General features: G+C 31.2%; 1 protein-coding gene across 1 annotated transcript in view; it reads left to right on the top strand.

The window, feature by feature from the left end:
* The window catches only part of LOC100642857 (protein angel), a 31,758-nt gene that overhangs the window by 327 nt on the left and 6,032 nt on the right, over positions 1 to 25,399 (top strand). The window contains exons 2-4 of the mRNA XM_012314131.3: positions 3,440 to 3,827; positions 3,891 to 4,069; positions 16,347 to 16,720. Of these exons, the coding sequence (XP_012169521.1) occupies positions 3,440 to 3,827; positions 3,891 to 4,069; positions 16,347 to 16,720 (941 nt within the window). The remainder of the gene's footprint in view (positions 1 to 3,439; positions 3,828 to 3,890; positions 4,070 to 16,346; positions 16,721 to 25,399) is intronic.

Genomic DNA, 25,399 nt, shown 5'->3' on the forward strand with positions numbered 1-25,399 from the left:
ATGTTACATATATCCTTATGGTTTTAGCTTACATGATTTTGCAAATTTGTCCTTCCTATTTGTTATAATTTTGTTATGTTACATATGTACTATTTACAATATTTATACTTCAAATTGAATTTCGACAAAAATACTTTATTAAAATATTAAAATAGTGATACAAATATAACATTCTGCATAACATTTTTAAATAATCATCTTAATTGTTAGAACTTTCCAAATAATTTCTAATTTGTATGTCATAAATACTATAAAAATTAAGTAACCCATAATTCATATTAAGAAGCCTTTTTTTATTTTATTGAATAACTATAAGTAATTTAAACAGATAAAAAATTCAAACAAATATTTTCTTAAGAAAAAAGAAAATACAATTTTTAATATATTAGGATTCTTAAATTATATCATTAAGTGTTCCAAATCATTTTTGAAAATTTGAATAATATAAATGGAACATAGATATCTTCTCATTGTAAAAATGCCTAACTAAATCAAAAAATTAAATCCATTTAAATATGAAAACAACGTGATTTTATTATTGCAGACAAATATACAAATAAACTTAAAAGTTATTCAAGAAGGTACTTACTAAAAAAATTATGTATGTTCTAAATCTATATATTACTTTCATAAAACCTTTATTCTTAAAAGAGAATCTAGTTTAAGTAACATAATGTTTAGAATATTACTCAATATAATAAGCATTCAACAAAGAGTAGTTCTAACTTTAATACATTTTTTTCAAAAAATATTTAATAAATTATAGAATATTTTAAGTATTTTAAAGATTTATTATTAAATTTGAAATTTGATTTTGAAGCCATATTTTGCAGCTTTTATTTAATGTAAAAAGTTTACTATGTATTTAATAATAGATGCAAATTATTACATAAGATGTTTATTGCATCATGATAATGTTATACATATATTATAAGGATTGATTGGAATATTATGTTCATATAACATCCTGAATATATGATAAAATTTAAAATTGTCTAGTATTGGTCAATATTAATGTAAAAATAGTATATGTATTAAAAATATGAAAATAGTACAGTTATATAAATAATCTGTGCAATTTTATGTTGTATATACTTATACAATGAAATATTTCTAAATAATTAGTTATTGTAATTTATAAAGAGCATTATTATTATTGTGTAATATTATATATAAACGTATACAGATTTTAAACATTTTTATTAATTTTTTACTGAATTTTGAAATTGTATAAATTCAATTTTAAGTTAATGTATGAATTAATTTTTCTAATTAATTGATATATATTAAGTGTTTTGTATAATATCTAACAAGAAGATGGCAAGAACTGCAAAGTCTTGTATAAGTTTTGTATTCACATTTTATGTTCATTCGATGCTTTAGGTCGATGGTAAAATAGCTCCAAAAGAATTTGAATGTGTGGCCCTTTGTCTCCCAGGACATGTGTAAGAATATGCAGGACTAATATAAAAAATAAAAAGAAAGAAATAATTAAAAATAATTAAAAATTTATCAAAATAAACTGTAAAAATTTAAAATTAAAATAACATAATATTAGTATTAAAAGGACTTTATAAAGTAAGATATAAAAAGAATTTATTAATTTCCTGAAAACGGTGGGCCATGTACTCAAATCCTTTTGGAGCTGTTTTAAGAATAACTTAAAGTATTGAATGTATACACATCCAACTGATTTAACATTTCACAGTTCTTGCCATTTCCTTGTAAGATAAAATCAGTGAAGTAATTAAGATATAGTCTTATGGAAAGATTTAAGAAAACAGTAAAAGATAGCTTTGAAAATTTACCAATTCAATTAATTAAAATTTTTCTTTATGCACTTTCTCAAACAGAAATTTCTTTTTTGTACACAACATATTACTTGGAATTTATAAAGGCTGTTTTATAATAAGTAGGCAATATTTAAGGGAAGGATTTAGCGCTTAAAAGCAATAAAAATGTTTATATCAACATATGTCCTATTTGGATCTGTTTATACAATATAGTATAATTTGATTATCTTTATAGACGATGCTGAAAATGATTTTTTTGTATTTCAATACATGCATGGAAATGTCTTGCTATCTATATGTTCACACAAACTTTTTTTATTTATTAATATCTGGTTCTACCCTTAACCTTTACATTATGTAGTAGTCATCTCAAAAATTGGTGCATACCATATAATTAAACCATATGTTTTATTTAATTAAAAAAATAATAGAATCAATATTTCCAATGATATTTTAAAAATATATCTTGTAACATGCTATTTAGTCCATGCTGTATATTTAAACATTTAGGTTAATTTACATGATTTAAAAATGTTTTCTAATATAAAGAAAAGTTAAATTATCTATATATTTTAATAGTTTTAATAATTGTTTTATTTTGATAATTAATATCATATATTTAATACATTCTTCAATTTCAAAATTGACTTATATATACAATATATTTATCACTTTCTACTTGACCACCCTTTATAAGATAAATTTCAGAAAGCATTCGAACAAATATTTGTTTATTTTTAATGAGGAGCTCTTATGCTGACTTCCATTTCCTCAACTTCAGCAACTCATAGGAAATGAGTATCCTTTAAAAAAATGTACCACTTTTTAATCTCTTTAGGATCTGTATTTCTGAAAATTCTTTTTCATCCTACGCCTATATAATAAAATAAGTATACTGTCCAAATTTTGCTCTTCTAAGTACAGCGGTTTGGAATGAGCATTGATGAGTGAATCACCAACTTTTACATTATATAATATAATATATATATAGATTTATTTTAATAGAATACATATATGTATAATACTAGAAAACATTATAATGTAAATATTAGAAATTTATTATTATTATATTATTATTAAGTAATTTATATTGTATTATTATAATATTATTGGAAAAAGTAACTTTTTGATAATATAAAGAAGTATATATTAAATTAGTAAACATATTTTTTTACTTATTTATAATTTCTTGTTATTTAGTTATTAGACTGCGGATATTCATGTAAAAACGTGTTTTTACGAACACATAAAAATGGAACATGAATAGAAGTACTTTTGATGCTTTTAATATTAGAAGAAATACTTTATTCTGAATTCCTTTTATATTGTTGAATATTTTATGTATTCTATAGATTTTTGTATATTTAAATTTTTCATAAATGTATAAACATCCACATAGTCTAATCATTATCAATTATTGCAATACTATAGGATCTTAATTACTTTATTGGTAAAATATTCATAAATTATTTTAAATTGATTATTAGTAAGAAAATAATCAGTTAATTAATAAAAGAAAAAGATCATGGAGTATTAATAAAAAATGAAAATTCATTGTGAATATATTCAAATTTTAATAACATAAAAGTAATTATATAAGAATTTTGAAGGTTAGTAATTAAAACATAGCTTTGTTGTTTTTTCAGCATCATTACTATGATATTGTTCCATTTTTACCCTTTCATATGTCCGGACTAGCTGCGAAGCAAGTATTTTTGAGAAATTTTTGTAAAAACATATTAACATCTGAGAGACTATCTTGCTACAATTTGGTGGGAACAATGGCAAATTCAGCTGCACAACAGAAATTAAATCAGGCATCAATGGAACCATTCTTGGAAACATATTACGCTTCTAGTAATAATTATGAAATTCCATTAAATTTTTTACCAGAAAATTTAACATGTGAAAGTAACATGCAAACAGTTCTTGGGACAAATGCATGTGTTGAAACTCCAATGTTTTTAATGGATAAGTACATGTCTGATAAACAGAAGTATAAAGCAATGAGACAATGGATACGTTTTAAGAAAGGTAAGAAGTAGTATTAATATCACAGAAAGAAATGTTTGATATTCATTATATAAATTTTTCCAGAGAAGCTGACCTCTAATTCTGAAGAATCTTTTATTCTGAGAGTATTATCCTTCAATATTTTGGCACAATATCTATTGGAAGCATATCCATTTTTGTACAAGGCTCATGACAAACAGGCACTGTCTTGGAAGATTAGGAGGCAGCTTCTCTTGCAAGAGATTTTAGGAGCACAAGCTAACGTTAGTTTTTTAAAGTAATTTTGTGTATATATTTCTATATAATATTAGAAGCACAGATGAGGTACAGGGTATTCATCTCGCTATCATAGTAATCCTGCTATCAAGCACTGAAGGCCCACATCGATTTTGATATCACTTCCAATTTTGGCAGTCCAATATAGAATCAATATAGAATCAAATCAAATAATAGAATCAATAGCAGTTAAAATTGGAAGTAACTGTAACTACGAAATTTTAAATAGGGTAGTTACAAACGTTTGCAATGAGATACCAGAAACTATTAAATGATATAATTTTTTTTCCTCTATTCAGGAAAGTTGAAACTTTTTATTAATTAATTACTTCTTAGTGTGCAAAAAGTTACTTCTATTATTTAGTTTGCAAATTGAAAATAAACTTTTATTTTGTAGTTTTTTAAATAAAACATTATTGAAAATATAAAAAATATCATTGTAGTATTTTAAATTTATTTTATATATAGCATGGGTCAATTTGTCATGGACTTGTCATCATCATATATCCGGTATAATGACTTTTTTTTTAATTATTTTGTTGTGACGTGTATATAATAATAGAAATGATAAAAACGGGCAATCGGACTTCAACGACCCTGAAAAAAAAATAGTATACTATCCTAGTTTATAGTATGGCTTACTCTGTTTTATGTAGTAGAGATAGATCTTTAAAGCATTAGGCTTTATTGGCGCTATGAACGTTATCGTTGTAGTATTTGTTGTGCTACACATTTTTTCGACTTTGCGACCACCGGTAACTCTTGTCCGAAATGATATTTGCCAAATCGATTCATCTATTGACGATAACTTTTAAACCAATGGATTCCTAAAGTCTAAACCGTTATATTTTATTTATTATTTCTTAGTTCGTGCCTTTCGGCTTTGGACGAACTTTCAGTTTTACATCACTTATGTCTAATTCTTTTCTTACATATCTTCCTCCCCTCTTTCCACTCTATTCTATTGCACTAGAATTATTCTATTCTTTCAGTTATTCTATTCTCTAAAAACTAAAACTAGGAACCACTAATGACTAAAAATTATTGCAACTTTGGGCTTTAGTCTCCTTGTTGTGCATCCTTCCTGTCGTTTGCTCTTCTCTTCTCTATTATTGCTTTCAGTTCTGCTAAACCTTCTCCCGTCTCATTTAGTACTTTTCCTATGTCCTTTGGTCAACCGTTATATTTCGTCTCTATTTATCGAATACTATCAGAGAATAGAAGAAGTTTAAAAAAAGGTGGTATGAACGGCATTTTATTTTTTTTAGAGGTCATTGAGATTCGACTGATCATTTTTATTATTTCGTTCGTTATATACGCGTCAGAACAAGATAATTAAAAAAAGTTTCATCAAAATCAATGAGGATGTCACACCGCTAGGTTCATCGCATTCTGATATTTATTCTATAAGATATAAATTTGTGATAACTCAGGTAGAAGGTTCCAGTTTCGATCGAGTAAACTTTATGAGAGGTGTGATTGACTATCTGTAACCCCACAATCAATTCCACATGAGCTGCAGCGTTGTATGTGAATTCATGCATAAAATGATATTTAAATCATTAAATATCATTCATTCTGATATTAATTGCAGTAGTTATTTATAAAGTAGACGACTTCACGGATTTCAATGACATTGAAATATGTTGTCAAGGTTAAAGGTCATTTTGAACAATTTTTGCTTATACATGTTCTTCCCGTCTTTCGGTTTTGGTTTCTGGAATATTCGAAAAAAGCTTTAGTTCAATTTACGTTACTTATGATTGCACTTCATTCTGGCATAAATGGACGTCTCACGGCTCACGGCGTCTGTACTTTTATACAACTCAATCTAACTCATTTTTGATAACCATTTTCGATCATTTTCAGAAAAAGAAAAGTCAATGGGTTAAGTTTGAGTTAGATAATTATTCGGCTGCCCACGCTGTAAAATAAAGTAAAGTAATGAATAATAAGACAAATAGAAATGAATTGCTTAATTTGATATTAAGCAATATGGTTTATACTGTGGAATACCACAGACTAATAACATACATGTTGTAGACAGCAAAATACAACATACAACATCAAATATATTTCTACAAATATCTCGGAAATTAAAGTCGAGTGACAAGTAACATTTAGAAGGCGAAGTTGTTCGGGATGTTGACCATGACAACATATTTTAAACTTATTGAACTTGGTGAAATCATTTATTTTGTTGCAGTTACTCCAATTTCTAAATCAATTAGGCGCGGAAGAAGTTTAGATCTTATGAAGTGTATCTAATATATTCAATACATGTACTGGAAAGCTTTTCCTATTCAAATTTTTTCATTATAGAAATCGCCAGTTTATATGTATTCGATAGTAGATAGTAGATAGCAATTAATCTCGATGTATGTAATTTGTCTCCGCATCCGTGTGAAATGAAACTTTATTTCTGCGTAGGTGCGGCGAAAGTTCTCGAAAAATTACTCAAATGAAAATTAATGAAATTAATGTAATTTCAATTTTTGAACAATTAGAAACAACATAAAGCACTTAGAGTAAGAAAGTAGTTGTGATAAGAAACGTTCTGTAATTTGCAAAAAACAATAGGATAGTCACTAATTGTGCGTCTAAACTTGGTTTAATAACACATACATGATTTAAATTCCAGTGTAGTTATGATTTGGCATCGGTAGTATCGTGCAGCCCGATTGGTTTAAACTTGTAATACGAGTACAACAATCGCGTGTTCGTATACATTGCACTATTAGAAGTATAGATAAACTTGCTGAATTGTACAGTATCAGCAACAAAAAATTGTAACATAATATCAAAATGTGGTCACGTGAAATTGTCCTCAAATGTGTTTTAATTACTACGGCTGCCGACGTTAGAAAATTGTTAGACTGTTGCTTTTTTTAGTGGATATAAATTGTGCACTATATCAAAGTACTCTAATTTGTAGCCGGTATACTATATACTATCTCCGTAAGAACTAGGCTTATCCTGAACCTCATCTGTGCTAGAGGGCTAAAAATCTGACTCCTTAATATATTTCTCCGTCGGAGAAAAGGGATTATGAACTCTACCAAACAAGAATCGCGTAAGTAGCGATTAAATAAATTGATTCAATAGGTACTTAATGAGGTGCTTCTAAATTTTATACGTATCTGTTATCGTAACATGATTTATGGCTTTCTTTATACAGAGATATACTCCCTTTTTCTTATAACTAGGACAAAAAATATAGATACACCCTATACAATAAACGATAGGACACCTCAGGAATTTTTGTGTTTCTTTAAGTTAATGCAATGTAAGAAGATTTTTTATAGATCCAGAGGCATATACACTGTTTCTTCATGGTAACATAGAAAAGCTTCGATTGCTGCTTAAGTTTTTTAGAAGTTAGGAATTTTATAGGTATTTGATTTGTTTATATAAAAAACAGGTCTGACAAAATGATGGGATAATAAGTAAGATCTCAATAAATACGTATTTAATTGTATTGAAGCAGTTTTTGTAAAGTGATATTAATAATGGTAATAATAATTAGTTATAATATTAATTATCAAATTCTCGTGGAAAAGAGTTCAAAGATACTAAAACAAAACCACTTTAAATTTAAAAAGAAAAATGTGAGTGTGAGGAACATAATTCAAATCATGAAGATAAATTGCAGAGAAAGTAGGAGTAGACATTCATATGCAGAATATGCAACGAAAACAATTTAGAGGAAAATTGTTGATGTTATAATAGAATTGGCAATGCGAAAACTTTGTTTATGGACATGTTTGTTCATTTTTATAAATGAAAAAGGAAATGCTTCGAGCGAGAGAGTTATAAAAATAAGATGGCACACAAGTACAAGATGCGATAATTAAGGCATTAATTAGTATGATATTACCAATATAAGATTTTTTAGGAGAAAAGGGCAACCTATACATGAAGAAATAATATCATATGATACCATATAGCGATATAGCGACGGTTATTAAAAATTCTTTAATAATAATATAATGTATAATGCATAATAGGATGTATATTTGAGTGTCCTAATTTTAACATAATAGGAATTTGGGACGTGTCGTCACGAAATATATGTACAAGATGTTAAAAGGAAGGGTTCAATAATTTGGGGCCTTAGATTACATACTCACAGAGAAGAGTAAAAAATGTGTAATCAATATAAGTCCTAAAAACGATCATTCCGATGTGAAATTAATTTTTATTAGTTATTAGCGTTGGATATCTCTTTGTAACGCTTTAAATGTGTAGCCATTTGAGAGTTAGGAGTTTGAGAGAAAATGTTCGTTGACGGCCTGGGTAGGTTAACTTCGAAAGCATGCGTCTGGCAAGCGGAAGGGGTCCGGGTTCGCTGCTGCACCAATCTGATCTGTCGTTTATTTTTTTTCTCTACAAATGTATAGTCGTTGGAAATTAAACATGAAAAAATCAGAACATGTGTTTTGTATGTTAGTTCCGAAGGATGCATATTTCTCCATTAAAATAGTAATCGGATGTTGTTAACAATAGTGAAGACTGTGCCATTTACACTATGTTTCAATTTATACAGTAATTTTTGTTGACAGTAATAATTTTGTATTTAGAATGTTGAATTAATGTTTCTAATTCTTCCGTGTCGAAAGAGAAATAGTGTGCTCATAAATTATTTGACGAACTTGAAGCCATCCCGTGTCCTTCGTACTAGCGCCAACATCGTTCTATGTTACTATGTGTGTTTTCATATGGAACGCGTTTTTTCATGCTTGATTGAATTTGCAACAACGCCATTTGATTTCATCGGTTATAGTTACATTAAATGTGTTGTGAAAAAACTCCCGATATCGAACATTAATACATAATAAAAGTTGATTTTACATCTAAAGGATAGCTTTTAGGACCTATGTAGATTAGGCATTTTTTACTCCTTTTGGCGAATACTATAGGCCCATTAAGTACTGGACCCTTTTTATAACATTTTCTGTATACATAATTTATTTAGATCATATCATTAATTGCATAAACGATACGAAATCACAATAATTAAGCAAGAATCGAAATTTACATTAAAATAATCTATAAATCTTCATATAAATTATTATTCAAGTATAAACTGTATACTCCAGAAATTATTGATATTATTAGCAAAGAGTAAAGTAAAAGATAACTTTTTTATAAAAATGATTACACTCCTCGTCAAAAAAATAATCCAGGTGTGCTATCCTTAATTTCTTAATGATGCGTGTCAAGTTTTTCGTCTGTAATGTATAATATCAAAACATTACGAGCTCAGAATATGTGGTTCGTTGAAAATAATTGAAAATATTATGAGGTTTAGTGTGTAACAAAAAACATTGTTTTATTTTAAGAACGAAATGATAACACACTCTGTTAATATGTTTAGAAATTGCTCAGTAGTTGATGATCTATCAACGAGTAAAGATTACAGTACAATGTTATATAAATTTGCAAGTATGGGACGCGGAAAAAAACTAAACGAGTCTGAAAAAAGCAAATTCTTGAATTAAAACAGTAACGGTTATCAGTAGCAAAAATATCAAAAGTAATAAGAAGAAATCGTAAAGTAATATACAATTTTTTAAAAAATGTTGAAGATTATGGCGAAAAGAAAAGTACTGGTCGGCCGTCATCGTTATCCGATCGTGATAAGCGAATAATTTTACGTGTAGCTTCCAACTCGCAGTTAACAACGAAGCAAATAATGGATAAATCTACTATTAGTGCCAGTGTTTCAAGTGTTCGTCGAGTTCTACTATCCTGCAAAGATATTAAGATGTAAGAGGCTAAAATTGAAAGAGAAATCTTCGTTAACAATGAAACACAAAGTAGAACGTTTACGCTTTGCAAAAGAAAAAATGCATTGGAAAAAGAAATGGAGAAGGGTACATATATAATAAAGATCCGATACATAAATTTAATCAAAGAACAAATAAATAATCATGCAGAACGCATCTCTGGACCTGATTATATCTTTCAACAAGATAATGCATCTGTACACACATCAAGATTGATCCAATCATATTTTAATGAAAATAATATATCTATTTTGCCGTGGTCTGCACGCTCCCTGGTCTTTAATATTATTGAAAATTGCTGGGCAGAACTTGTTCACGGCGTATACGCGAATGGAAAGCAGTATCAACACGTACAAGAATTAAAAAATGTGTGGCGGCATTCGACAGCAACTAGTGTCGGACGACGGCAGCGCAGTGTTTAGCGCCTTAGCGTTCGATTTTTCTTCCACGACATCTAAATTAGAAGAAAAGCAACAGTACCCCAGCAGCGATATCTATACCAACAGTAGAATCTATCTCTGCCTCTACACTAACACCGGTACTATCACCACACAACGATCGACACGACTACTATTACACCTCAAATGCAATTGTACGCGAATGGGATACGTTAAGTCAAAATTATATCCAGAAACTATATAAATCGATACCAAATCGTATAATAGAAGTAATAGAAAATAAAGGGGGATGTACCCATTATTAAATAAGTATATACGTTTGATGAGTAATTATTGTTAGTTAAAATTTATGTTGATTATTATTTTCTTATTGTACATGTGTTATCGTTTCGTTCTTAAAATGAAACAATTTCTTTTTTATTACACACTAGACCTCATAATATTTTTAATTATTTTCAACGAACCGCATATTCTGAGCTCACAGTGTTTTGATATTATACGTTACAGACGAAAAACTTTACACGCGTCACCGAGAAATTAAAGATAGCACACCTGGGTTATCTTTTTGACGAGGAGTGTAGTTGTCTTACGCAAATTATCTTACATGTCCTATCATTTTATCGCATCCATTTTTCACATAAATATGTAGGTTAGATTGCCATGAAAATATGTAAACAGCTCTCAGTCCTTTATCATGTTACTAATAATAAGGGCAGATATAATTTATATATATTATATAATCTTTAAAATTTTATTACATTGTATTAACTTTAAAATACACTAAAAATTGTTGAGTGGCCTGTTATTTTGTCTTGAAGTAGGGGGTAGCAGGGTAAAACCGGGTACCATTGTTTTTCTAAGAGAAGAGCTGTCATATGCACTCAATTCGTGGTGATAGATCCGAGCTGGTTCCCCGACCATATGAGAAAATCTATCGATGTGGACGGCTACCACTTTAAACATCTAACAAAATAAGGTGATTTACATTCTTCCAATTGAAATTCTGTTTTTCGTATTCAAGGTCACTTCAAGGTCATGGCATTTGGATCGTTGAACTCGCCTTTATCTCAAGTATAACATTGCATTATATACAATGGATGTTAGTATATAAAACAAAATTTGATGACCTTGAGGAAACCTCGAAGATAATCTTCACAGAGCATTTTTTGTCACCACTAGATAGACGCCTTGGAACCATTAAAATTCTTATTAGTTTTTTTTTTTGTTATTGTTAATCCCTTAAGCTAGGAGAGGATATATACGACTGGTATTTGCTCGAGTTAATTGTTTGCTTGATGAATCGATTCTATAATCTAAAATAATACATACTTCCCACACACTTACAGTTCCCGTGCGAATGACCTACAAAATTTCTTCTGCTGCTTAAGGGGCTGATAGTAGCAAGAAATAATTGAAACGTTCGATTTAAGCGAAACACTGTAATTTTACATAGGTACCTACCCGGTTTTATCTATACCCATAGGATAAAACTGAGTACTGGTATACCGGTCAATCACACGGATTTTGACGAGAACTATTATAATTATAATACTTTGTTGTGACATGCATATAACAAAAAAAAAAAAAACAAAAATAAAAAATATTAAAAATGGGTGGGTGGACCCCAATGATCTTGAAATATTATTCTGGAAAAAAATAAAATACCGTTCACATAAAGTCATGGATCACAAGGTGCAACGGGTAAGAGAAGTTTATGTCTGTTATCTGTGCCCACAGTCTTATATTATGTTCGTAACCGTAGACACTTAAAGAACTTCGAGTAATCTTTTTCTGAATGGTCGACTAGGGAGTGGTGATAGAATTTGAAGAGGCACAATAAATTTTTCTATTAAAGCTAATTGTCCTGTATCTTATAGCATCAACAAAATTTATATGCACGATGACGTAAGTAAACAGCTTCAAAACCAACCAACCAGAAGTTATCTGTTTATTCCCGATTCGGGAAATAGCAGTTAGGCACATTAGGTTTAAATTCTATCATTGTTCGTCTATCATTAAAGTTTTACCGCAAATGTGATAATTCGGTAACATGAGTATTTATGCCACCGGCTCTCTTACTGATTCGATGTACCGTCGAAAACGATAGAACGATATGCCGCATATAATCATACCAGCAAACTCAATGAAATTTCGTATGCTTGCTTTTTGTGTATTAGATAGTACTAAAGTAAAATAAATTTTTTCACGGTCCGACCGCCCGTTCTTATTATGTTTCTCGTTATATGTACGGCACAACAAGTAATTAAAATAGGCCTCGTCAAAATCTATGAGGACGTCACACAGGCAGGTTCACCTGGATACTACAAAATCATATTTCCCTTTCATCTAACAATAAGCATCGTATCTTTTAAGAAGAAAACTATAATTTTCTAGTTGATTCTAAGATTTCTGCCTCTGTTCAAAGCGTGTTTTGTTCTCTGATCTTTTCTACTATGAAAATGTATTAGACACCCGGTTTTACCCCACTTTCCTCTGATCTATAATAGAAATGAATAATAATATATAGACATATATATATATATATATATATATATATATAGATATAATAATAATATAAATGAAGTTCACTTAAAGATTTTATAAATATTAATGTATTTTTGCGTTTGGGACATTATTATGTTATTAGTCATATTTGATTCAGATTGTGTTTCGAAGTACCGTATTTGATACATAGAATGCATTTATATTTTTGGAAACCAATTCTTCTTTATTTTCTTGTTTTTGGTATACCTATTTTCTTTTTTTTTTTTTTTTGGATCAGTGTTATGCCATTTTCGTCGTTGTGTGTTTCAAAAGTGTGATCATTCTCATTATTTTTTAAACCATTCAATAGCATTTTTAGCTTTGTATTTCATATAATAGCATGAAATAGATATTGATATTTTATGATCTTGCACAATATCTGTTCCTTCGTGTCTAATGTTTATCATTTCTTCATTTGAACTTTTTATAATATATCTTTTGTGATGTCATTCTATGGGTTTTCTATCTCATAGCGTCAATCCTTCAATAGGTACTTACGTCAATTTTTCTTAAATTAATTTTTATCATTGTTAACAATTCAATGACGAGTCATAAAATCGCAGTTTCTAGAATCGGTTATAGCTATTCTCCTTTACAAGGAGATTTTATTAGATGTGTAAAAGAAGAACTGTTTCTGAGTTGACATTGCAGAACCTTTTGAACGAGGCTCTAAGTCCTCATGATTTGACTAGTTCCGAATTAGTTGCGATATTTACATTTATTATATTATATTTACATTTGTAGTACATTATATTTACATTTACTTTTTTTAATAAGAAAAATAACATATTACTGATGAAGTAGCTGGAAATTACAGATATATCAGAATACAGTGTGAAGAATTAGTATTGCCACATTTAAATCCATATCGAAGATCAAACCGGCTCCGTATTCCTAAAGAAGAGTAGGTTAATTATCATTCCTTGCTCATGCATATTTATTAACGAGCAGAAGAACAGATCGTCGAATCAATCATATAACAGTGCGGCGAATACGAGAGGAAATTTACAATTTTATAAAATTCACTGCACTCGAGCACTCTAAATAGCTTTGTCACTCGACGAAACTTTTGTCATTGGATGCTACTTAAGTTATAATTATGTAGCATCCTTAATTAACAAATGTTAAGATTTGGACTCGCGAAAGACCACATGCAATAATTTCGAAGGTTTTATCGAGAATGGGACTTTTACACCAATTTTTGAATGAAACGTTTGTGTTATCGTGAATAGAATACACTCCTGCTCCTCATGGGCCACCTTGTTCTCCAGATTCAGCACTATTGCAATCTTTTCTTTGCTGTGTCTCTTTGCTGAGTGAATATCGTTCATAGTTCGGTTTCGTAATTTATGTCCGTTGAATGTTAACGTTAAATTGAGTATACTTTCCGTATACTTTACGATTAAAGATAAATTCTGCCGAAAAGAAAAGATTTTTGCTATTTTATTATGTTTACTTACGATTCCGAATACTTATCGGAGTTACCATTGTTTCAAAAGCAGCCGAAGTGAAATGCATCGAATTGAACGTGGCTTTTATCATTCGAAATGGAGAATTATATGTAATTTTAGGGGAAACTAGGGACCGAAATGAGGAGCAAGTTTGGGACTGTTTAAATAGCGAGATAGAAAGGAAAGAAAGCAAAGAAAAGAAGGAACAAAGAAAGGAAGATATGCGATATGTGTAATGATAGATTGGGATTGTTAACTTGTATCGATAAACGCTACTTTTCTTACATCTGTTGCATAAATAATAAAAAAATTTGACTTTGAATTTCAAGGTCACGGTCATTTCTGCACCAACTTTTTTTTTTTTACAAATTTCCATTGATCCGAAAGTTTAGGATCGGGCTGCAGTCTTTTTTTACACTTCCCTTCTTTATATAATGTGTACGTAAATGTATAAAGTGCAACGACGCAAGGACTCGCGTAAGCAGAACACAACTACTAAAACACAGATTGCGTTTCGACACGGCAGTCCCTCTATGTGAAGCAACCAGATACGAAGCTGTGCTGATCGTTTGAAATAACGTCGACGACGAGTACAAGTTCTTTTTTTGTCGCAATGTTCTCGAATATCTTACCCATGACATTTAATAGGGATATGGATCTGTAATTAGTAATGTCAGTATTCTTATCCTCGCCGCATTTCTATACTGGTGCTTGTTTTCCATTGACTGGGAGAGTAGCCAGAAGTTGAAATAAGTCCTAAACAAAATGAACTCATAATTCATATAAAATATTGATAATCAGGGATCTCATCTTCATCTATACTCTTGTTGATGTTCAGACGTTCACTATATACGTCGCTAATGCTAATAGAGAATTAGCTGTGCCTAGAATACTAATACAGACGTAGCGTCATTGAAGTAGCATCACATGAAGTAGCGTCATTTTTAGAATTTGTATAGACTGTCTCGAAGTGATCCGCGAAGAAATCAGTTATAAGTTACAAGACAATTAGATTTGAGGTATCGTGTTTAGGTATCCTATCTAAGCATATAATAAGTAAACGGAGAATCAGCTTTGCTACTATATAAATGATACTATATAACATTATTTGACAAGTAAAATGGCTTTCGTTGGATCTTGTCTCGGTCACCAACAGGCGGATTTCTGTTTTACCAATCTTAAGCTAATCAATCTAACAATAAAATTGATAAATTAAGTTTTCTGAAATCATACGACAAAGTGTTTATTGCCATACGAACTGTTACTTTCGAGTTTTTGATTGGGGAGTATGAATGCAGTAAAATGTGTAAAATCATGTTTATTCCCTAATATTTAAACTGTTATCCTATTAGTAGAGTCTCAAATAATGCATGCACATTTATTTTTATTTATTTAGCGGCTTCCGCTTCTTATTTATGTTACGACGAATTTTGTGTTATACGTTTCAATAAAGATAAGATAAAACGAAAATTAAGTGGAAGATTTCAAGGTCAAAGCCGATTTGTCGATCATTGTTTTAACAGATCTCAATGGTATAATAACAAATAATTTTGATACACCCCGTATAATATTCTATTCTATATCTTCATGTGTGTATTTGTAGATTTGTAGAAAAAACTTCATTTTCGTATCATCCTATCTTTATTGAAATCTGTAGCATAAAATTCGTTGCTATATTTTAGAGCTTGCTGACTTAAGCATAATACATAGAATTCAATGAGATTGTTACCAATCTAATTAGAGTTTTGGTATCATTATACGTTGGTATTCTAGGAATATATTTTGGCATACTTACGTCAAAAATTATAAACTAACCTGTTTTTATCTAATATGCTTATTTAACCGAGAAACGATATTAGATGGTGAATAGTATTAAATAAGTTTGAAATATAATAGAAAATAGATTTGTAACATAAAATATCGATGGTGTTTGTGATTAAAAGTTACTTAAGAACTTATTGTGATTTCCTTTCAATTTTACTATAATTATTTCTATTTCAAAGTTCTATTTTTTGTTAAAGTTATCATTTATAGAAGAGTATCTAAAGAGATTTTTTTAAATTATGTGGTTGGTGATTTCAGGTGATTTGTCTTCAAGAAATGCAAGAAGAACATTTGGAAGAATTTTTGGTTCCGCTCCAGGAGTTAGGTTATAACTATTTATATAAAAAACGAACAAACGATAAAAAAGATGGATTGCTATTCCTGTATCGATCTGATCAGCTTATTTTAATAGACCATGCAAAAGTTGAGCTTTATCAATCTGGTATAGAATTGTTGAATAGAGATAATGTTGGAATTATTGCAAAACTGGCAGTTAAAAAAAATCCTGAAATACAATTGGTGATTGCTACAACCCATCTACTTTACAATCCGAGACGACATGATGTGAGATTGGGACAAACTCAACTTCTTTTAGCAGAAATTGAGAGGATTGCTTTCCTGGAGAATACAATGTAAGTAATTTATCTTATTTGTTTAAGTTTTTATTCAACGAAGGGCAAGCAATACATTTTAAATTACATCGGAATATTAAGTAAATAAATAATACGGAATAAATATTTGATTTTTTATTATACTTACATTGTAAAACTTTGAAAATTATGTTACGGAAGTGAAAATTTCCTACTGTCCAACAAATTCATCGTTTTTTGAAATACTTTCGCTTATCTTTACAGAAAAAAGACTAAAACCGATAAGTCTATTGAAATTTATAACCAGTCAATGTTATCAAGTCTTGAAATGAATTTCCTGAAAGTGATTCTTTTTAAAAGCTGATTTCTTACGTACTAAATCCGAATCACGTAGGCGATATCTATCGTCCGCCTGTGCTAGTTGCACGGATCTGACGATCGATTGCTTTGAAAGCAGTCTAGGACTAGACCACGATCAAATAAATGATCATATGATTATGCGATTGTGGTCTAGATCCAAGTCAGTGCGATCTGATTGTGGTGGACAAGTTTATTTATTTATTTATTTATTTATTTATTATTGCTTAGTCCGTGCTTTTCGGCTTTGGACGAACTTTCGGTTTTACATCTCTTAGGTCTAATTCTTTTCTTATACATCTACCTCCCCTCTTTTTCACTCTATTCTATTGCACTCTCTTAGTTATCCTATTCTCTAAACACTAAAACTAGGAACTACTAATGACTAAAAAGTATTGCAACTTTGGGCTTTAGTCTCCTTGCTGTACATCCTTCCTGTCGTTTGCCCTTCTCTTCTCGATTATTGCCTTCGGTTCTGTTAAACCTTCTCCCATCTCATTTAGTACTTTTTTTATGTCCTTTGGTGCTCCCGTTATTTCACATTCTTCTATCACATGTCTCAGGTCTTCTTCTTTCCTTCTACATAGTCTGCATCTTTTTTCTCCCTCTTCTTTCCGGTATTCCCTTGCCTTGATCTTGTTTCCACATCTGAATTTCTGTAATGTATATTATATTTGGATTCCTTTATCCTTTTTCCCCTCTCTTCTGTCCTCTCTTGTCCTTACTTATTAACCCTGCTACATTCCTGAAGTACATTTTCATCCCCTTTGTAGTCCCCCCCCTTATTCCCTTTTTTCATTTTTCTTCCCCTCTCTTTTTTTCTTCCTCCAGCCTCTCCTCATTTTCGTTCCATCTGTACCATCTATTTTCTATTTTTAGTTTCTTATATCCAATCTTTACGCATTCGCCCTCTTCCCTTCTTACTCTGGCTATTCTTCTTATTCGTTGCTGTATCTCCCTTTCTTCTCTTGTCAGATCGTCATCTATGTATATTCCCTTTTCCAGTTTTCTTTTCTCCTTCATTATTCTTATTTTTTCCTCCATTGATTTCATCGTCGCCACTATTATTGTGTTTTTGTTCCCCACCCTTATCATATGTGTTCTTTCTATTTCTGCCCCTATTTTCATTTTTTCTCTTATGAACTCCTTTACTGTTCCTTCATTGTTTCCTTCTTTCCAATCTACTCCTTTTATTACTATGTTCTTTCTTCTTTTCTCTCTCTCTGCTCTGTCCTTCTCCTCCTCGATTCTTCTGATTCTGCCCAATAGATCTTTCTTCTCCCTTTCCCACTCTTCTGTCTCTCTGGCTCTCTCTCTCTCTCTCTCTTTCACTTCTTTCCCTTTCCTCTTTTATTTCTTTCTTCATCTCCTACACTTGCTTTTCGAATATCTCTTTTATTTCCGTTATCATTGCCTCGAGCCCTCTTTCCATTTTCTCAATTTTTCCATCATTACCTCCATTACTTTCTTCCTGGTTGGTGTCTCTTTTTCTGACAAGCTGTATTTATCCAATCTTCTTCGAAATCTGTCTTTGAAATCTGCCTTATCTCCCGCTTTACCCATGTTCCTTGGTCTTCCTCTGTTTGTTGCCCTACCTTACTTTGTTTGCCGCGCTTCTGACTTCCTAACCTCTTCTCCTCTAGTTTTTCTAATTTCTATCTCTTTCTCGTTCCTGGCTTCTTTTCGCTCTTTTTTCACTTTCCCCTCGTATGCTCACCCTTTATTTTCTCTTCTTCGTGTCACTTTGTGCTTCCTTCTCCTTTTTCCCTTCATACTTCACTTTTTCCACAGAGCTTTTCGTCCGCGAGTTACCCTCGTCCCGAATCAAACCGAAAGTCCGTGGACAAGTTAATTTTTATTAAATATGTTTATTTAAAAAATATATTCTTATTTGATAAAAATGAATGAAGATTAATAAAAACGTTTACATTTTTTTAATAACAATTAATTATTATTAAATATTATTTTAAAAATATGTTTCTATTATACTAGTATTCTAGTTAATTTGTGGAGTTGAGGTATAGTTAAATTCCTTAAAAAGATGTAAGAAAAAGAATCAATTTTTACATAGGTGCACGCTAGAACGAAATTATTTTCTTAATAACCATTAATAAAACTTAATAACAGTTAATTTTTTATGATTAAATTGCAAAACCTATATTTTGATTCTATAATATCGGTTCTATTTTGGTTGCATAATAAGTAATTAAAATAATTAGTTTCATTTAAAATTTCATTATTTGATCTTCATAACTTTATATTTAATAACGTAATCATATCAAAGGAGAAGTGTCTGAATTTCGAAGCTTTAGAGGATTGTAAATTCATAAAAAAAAAAAAGAAAAGAAATGCTTTTAAATTAAAGTTGTGAAATTTGATTTTTACCACAAATTACCAGATTTCCAGATCATTGTACAATGGGCGGTACGATTTATAATCAGACGACGATTTATATTTCGGCAAAGATATTTTTGACAAATCAGTTTTATACCCATTGCTGTAAATTTCAAACACATGCATATATTTTTTCTTTTAAAGTCTTTTTGCCAGTCTGAATAGCGTTCATGAGAATCATAAATTTCGAGGTTTTAAATTCAAAGGTTTAGCGACCACATTAAGAGCCTCGTACTTGGAAAAAGTCCCGGTGCGTTTAGTATGTATATTGTTGTCTGTCAAACGAAAAGGTCGTGTGTAGTGAAACCCAAATCAGTTTTCTTAATGAATGTAATATAAATTTACTTGTGCCGATATTAAAAGAAGAAGAAGATGAAGAAATACTATTGGCACTTCCGATGATTAAAACAAAAAAAAGAAAAGCAAATAACAGAAATGTGCTTTTGTCGAGGAAAGTTATTATTGTAATATATTAATCAGAAACCATTTGCTGAATGATACAACATCTATACAGCTTTTTAGATTAAGTAAAAATCAAGTAGATTTTGTTTGAAATCTTGTCGATAGTAATTTCAAGAATGGACACGTTTTTATTAACTTTTATTAACTAAAAATGTATTTTTAAAATAAAGATATTTAATAACAATTAATAGATACTAATTCGACCGCCACAATTGAATTTCATCGAGTTTGTATTTAGACTGCTTCCGAGATGGTGGAGCGAGCGCTAAACGCAACGTAACATTTGAAACTCATTTGTCGGAAAATAGAAGCATTTCTGGCCATGTTATCGATACAGTCGTATGTTATGTACATACCAACGCGTGGTATGTGTATAAATACAAGTATCAGACGCGTACATCGCAGCGGTGTCGTTACGTGATTGCCGCATATGGGTGGTGTGATGTCGCCCGTGTGATTCGGGTTTAAGCAGCTGCGTACGGTGGACGTACTTTAGAAATTCCGTCTTATAAGTTTCAAATTTCGGTAATAATGAGTAATTTGGTCAGTATCACCGTTTCTTTTTAAACTTAATAAAGTTTAAAACATATCAATGTTAAAAGAGGTTATGTAAGTAAGCGATATATCATAAAAATGTGTCCCAAACAGTTATAAGTATCTTTAAATTCTACTTTAGTGCTGAATCTAGAGTTAACATTAGTCTAAAAAAAAGCCCCAAAAGTTTCGTCATTTTTACCTCGCGATTTGCCTACTAAAGCTAAGTTTAACCGAAACCATTTCTCAACAACCCCAACAACGATTTAACAAACCCAAATTGAGTCGAGTTAAGTAGTAGTATTAATCCGCCCGACCAGCATTTCACCGTTTCACTTTACTGAGATCCAACGAATTTATTTAATTGTTCTTTAAAATTTAAATAATGTTACCTAACCGCCTCACGGCGACTGAATTAATACTACTTAGTAGTATTAGTAGGTTACTACCCAACCCAGTTTGAAAATTAAGGCCGCGTGGTGGGATATTTTTGCAAAGAATTCGAAAACTAAGGCCGAGCGCTGGTTAGTTGAAATTGTTGAGCTTTACAATATATCCCAAAATCGTTTTAGACTTTTGTTCCTCGTAATAAGTACAAGGTGTTGCTATAAAAAAATTTGGTCTTGAAAATTGTGCTCAAAGTCAATTTTGCATAGACTTTTTTTTACAAATCTTCGCCAGAGGGATACAGAGATGTAGAATCACGCTATTGTAGTATCGTGAGGAAAAAGCCTAATTAGAAATCGATCAAAACAATGTCGTCTGTCTTTCGGTTATTAGTTTACATCGGGAAAAAAGCCTATGCGACTAAAGCCACCTAGTTCTTGCGGAGCGTTAACAGGATGCGATTAGAGAGAGGAAAAAATAACGCTAGTGGAGGAGGACGATTTGAATTTAAAGAGTTGTTGATCGAGAAACATTGGGCGATTGATCGAGAAGCGTTGAGCGGTTGATCGAGAAGCGAGAGTGAGTCGAGAGGTCAGAGTTTATCAAGGAGTCGAAGAGAAGAGTTGTTAGCGTTGTCGAGTTGCGAGAAGTGTTAGCGTTGTTGAGAGTGGAGTGAAGTGGAGAGTCGCGTGAGTTACTAGCGTAGCTGAGAGATTGAGTTGTTGGCGTTGTCCAGTTGCGAGAGTGATCGAATTAGAGTAAGGCTGTTACATTTAGTTCCATATTAAACGATCATCGTTTTCTGTTTCATTAATATCTGTATAACTAATTTATTGTAAATAAATTACAAATTATAAATAGTATCAGGAAAAATTTATACCTAATATTTCCACGATACTACACTATTATAGTGTTTGGACTTACTTTTTATACATCCTGTACATTGTAAATCATTTCTGTTAATTATTTTGTAAATATACGATATACTCTAAAATCATCGAAATCGGAAGCGATTTACCGATTTAATTCTAATAGACGAATCGCAAAATAAAAATGACTCGTGACAGCATAATTTTCAAGATCAAAGTTATTCTTTATTGCAACGTACTCTACGTATGGCAAAGAACAAAAGTCTTAGAGGAACCATGGGCGGCAAATGACCCCTTCGAAAAATAATGTTGAAGTTTTGATAATTCTTTAACTGTCTTCATTCATAATGTTCACATTTATATTTTCATCTAATGTGAGAATAGCGAATTTACGAAGCAACAGAAAAATTACAGATTAGTTCGGAATATATCAGAATGCAGGAATAATAGAACATCTCAACGTGCAGAAGACATTTCGTGACAACGCGATTTTTAGCGGCTGTGTTAACAATTTGATGGTCAAAAATTAATATTGCAACATGTGAATGCAGATCTACCGCGCAACAATTGTTCTAAAGCTACGAAAAAAATAAAGAAGCCAATAAAATCAGTCCCAGCAATCAGAAAAGCAGATAACACATGGGCAAGAAGCAACGAAGAACAAGCTGAAGAATTTTCCAATCACCTTTGCAATACATTTATGCCATATAATATCAACAACAGCAACCACAAATGTCATACGGATGAGGATGCGTAAACCAGTAGTACCTCAACTGACAAGGAATACACCATACCTAAAACAACAGCAGAAATTTGAAACATAATCATAAGACATAAACATAAGAAATTAGAAACATAATCGATAAAACAAAAAACAACAAAGCACCAGGAATCGACCCAATCAATGGCAAAATCTTGAAAAACCTTCCGCCAAAAGCGATAAGACTAATGACAATAATATTCAATGCGATACTAAGAATCCAATACTTTCCCAAACCATGAAAACTAGCACAGATCAAAATGTTACCTAAACCAGGCAAAGACCCACACCAAACTGCATCTTACAGACCAATCTCACTGCTTCCAGTATTTTCCAAAATACTGGAAAAAATAATATATGATCGCATAAAACCAATAATAGAGATAAAAAAATTAATACCGGATCATCAATTTGAATTCAGAAACAAATACTCCACGATAGAGCAAATGCACAGGCTTATCAACGAAATAATAATACTGCACAGCCCCCTTTATGGATATAGAGAAAGCATTTGACAAAATAAACCATGAAAGCCTACTACAAACAATTAGGAAACAATTCCCGGAGCAAATACACCAATTAATAAAATCTTACCTAAGCAGCAGAACCTTTGTAATAAAAATCAATGACACATACTCTGAAGTTAAAGATATCAAGGCAGGGGTACCGCAAGGAAGCGTCCTAGGCCCAATACTATACACATTATACACGGCTAACATACCAACAACTACTAATAGCAAAGTACTGACATTCGCGGACGACACAGCTATACTAGTCAGGCACACTAACCCAGAAACAGCAGTCAAATTACTACGAGAACATATCACAAAAATAGAAAAGTGGCTACAAGAAAAACAAATAAAAGCAAACCCCAATAAATACAACCATATTACTTTCACGCTGCGAAAACAGATACCACCAAATATCCTTCTGAACGGCACGCACATAATATAAACAAAGCATGTCAAATACCTAGGACTCCGCTTAGATACACAACTCACATGGAAACAGCATACTAAATCAATAATAGACAAAATACAGACAACAAGAAGACAAATGTATTGGCTAACAAGTCGAAAATCCAAATTAAGCATAAAAAATAAGTTAAAATTATACAAAACGATCATAAAACCAATCTGGACGTACGGAATACCATTATGGGGGACAGCAGCAATGAGCCATTTAAATAAAATAGAAACAATGCAAGCTAAAATACTTAGCACGATAGTAAACGCACTATGGTACGTTAGAGATGAGGACATACGGAGGGACCTAGGAAACCCAACGGTCAAGGAAGCAACTAACAGATACGCAGAAAAATACAAAACAAGAATAGCAACACACCCAAATCGGCTAGCTGCTGAAACGTTCAAAACCATAAACATGGACAGAAGGCTAAAAAGGAAGTACCCAGCAGACCTCGCGAAGGATATAATCTACTAAACGCGAGGATGGTACCCCGCTGGGGGTAGCCACTAACATGTTAATATAACTGCTAAAAAATTCGACCTAATGTCCAAATTGGACAAATTGTAAATATAAAGAAATAAATAAAAAAGAAAAAAAATTTTATGAAATTGAGGTGCACTAGATAATTTTTATTTCGGAAATTATTTGTCGGATTGAGTTGCGTTCTTTTTAGTTTTACTTAGAAGGCTTAATATATCCCAATACAATTTTCTTACACCGAAACATTAATTTTATAATATTGAAAATTATTATTTTGCAAATTTTTTTTGGAAGTTGCGGATTTAAAAATTTGGAAAATATAAGAGAACATTCCTTGAAATTTCAGTTATAAAGGACTGCTGTGTCCCGGTTTCGGTGTATGATCTGTTGCGCTATGTAGCCGAACACAATGGTATACCTATGATCCTGGTATATCTATACGTATCGTAACCATGAAACACGATCATCAAATAAACAGGTCTCGACACTGGCTGAAAAAATTGAGTTGCGTCTAGTTGCGAAAAATCAACACGAAGGGTCAACAAAGTCCCCCAAATTCCTACAAGACAAAGACAGATGATTGGGAATCTCTGTCTCTGTTTTAGACATTTATAGTATGTCACGGATGCGCAGAATGAGAACTTTTTTATCTTCTATGTTGATTTTTTACAACTAATCACGATTTAATTTTCGGACGGTTTTCCCTAGGCTTTGGTATATGATTGTCGAGATTTGTTTGTATGATCGTACCCTGAAACGCAGCGTATGGGTCTTTTAATTTTTGAAGAAACTGGCGAAACTGTAGAAAAAATAGATCTCTTCGATTTCGATGATTTTTGAGTTTGCTGAGTAAAGTTTAAAATTTTGAACAACTTTTTCCTATACATGTAATCGTCGGTCGGCTATAGTTTTCGATATATTCGTAAAAATTTATCGATACCACACAGTAAATTTTGCCTATAGTTGTGCACCCGTGGCAACAGCTGCGGCTGCATTAGTTGCAATCGGCTGAATAGAATGACCTAGTCAAAACATAACACTTATCTTCTGTTCATGTATATAAACGAGGGTAGGACGAGCATGGGTGAAGTTCCGTGCGCAACTGCATATGCAAAATTGTAAGAAATATCTGTTATAATTCAACTAAAAATGAATATCACCAATCGTTGGTTATCATTAAATATTAGTTGGTCTTTTCAATCTGACCGCCGTTGCATGATTGAATATTAATTCTCCTATTTCGTAAAATAGTATCAATTACTCATTCACCTATTATTTTTATAAAATTTATCTCGCCCAAACATCGTTTATAAACTATACTCGTTTATATACTACAAACAAAATACAGGCGACTGGCAATATTAACGCGTACACTGTTACGAATGCACAATTATTGGTAGAATTCACTGTAGTGGTATCTATAATTTTTTGCAGATATCTCGGAAACTATAGCCGCCCGACAGTTATGTATATAGGAAAAACTTATTTAAAATGTTGATTTCTATAACA

This window comes from Bombus terrestris, chromosome 11 (assembly GCF_910591885.1).
Source record: "Bombus terrestris chromosome 11, iyBomTerr1.2, whole genome shotgun sequence".
In the NCBI taxonomy this organism is placed as follows: Eukaryota; Metazoa; Arthropoda; class Insecta; order Hymenoptera; family Apidae; genus Bombus; species Bombus terrestris.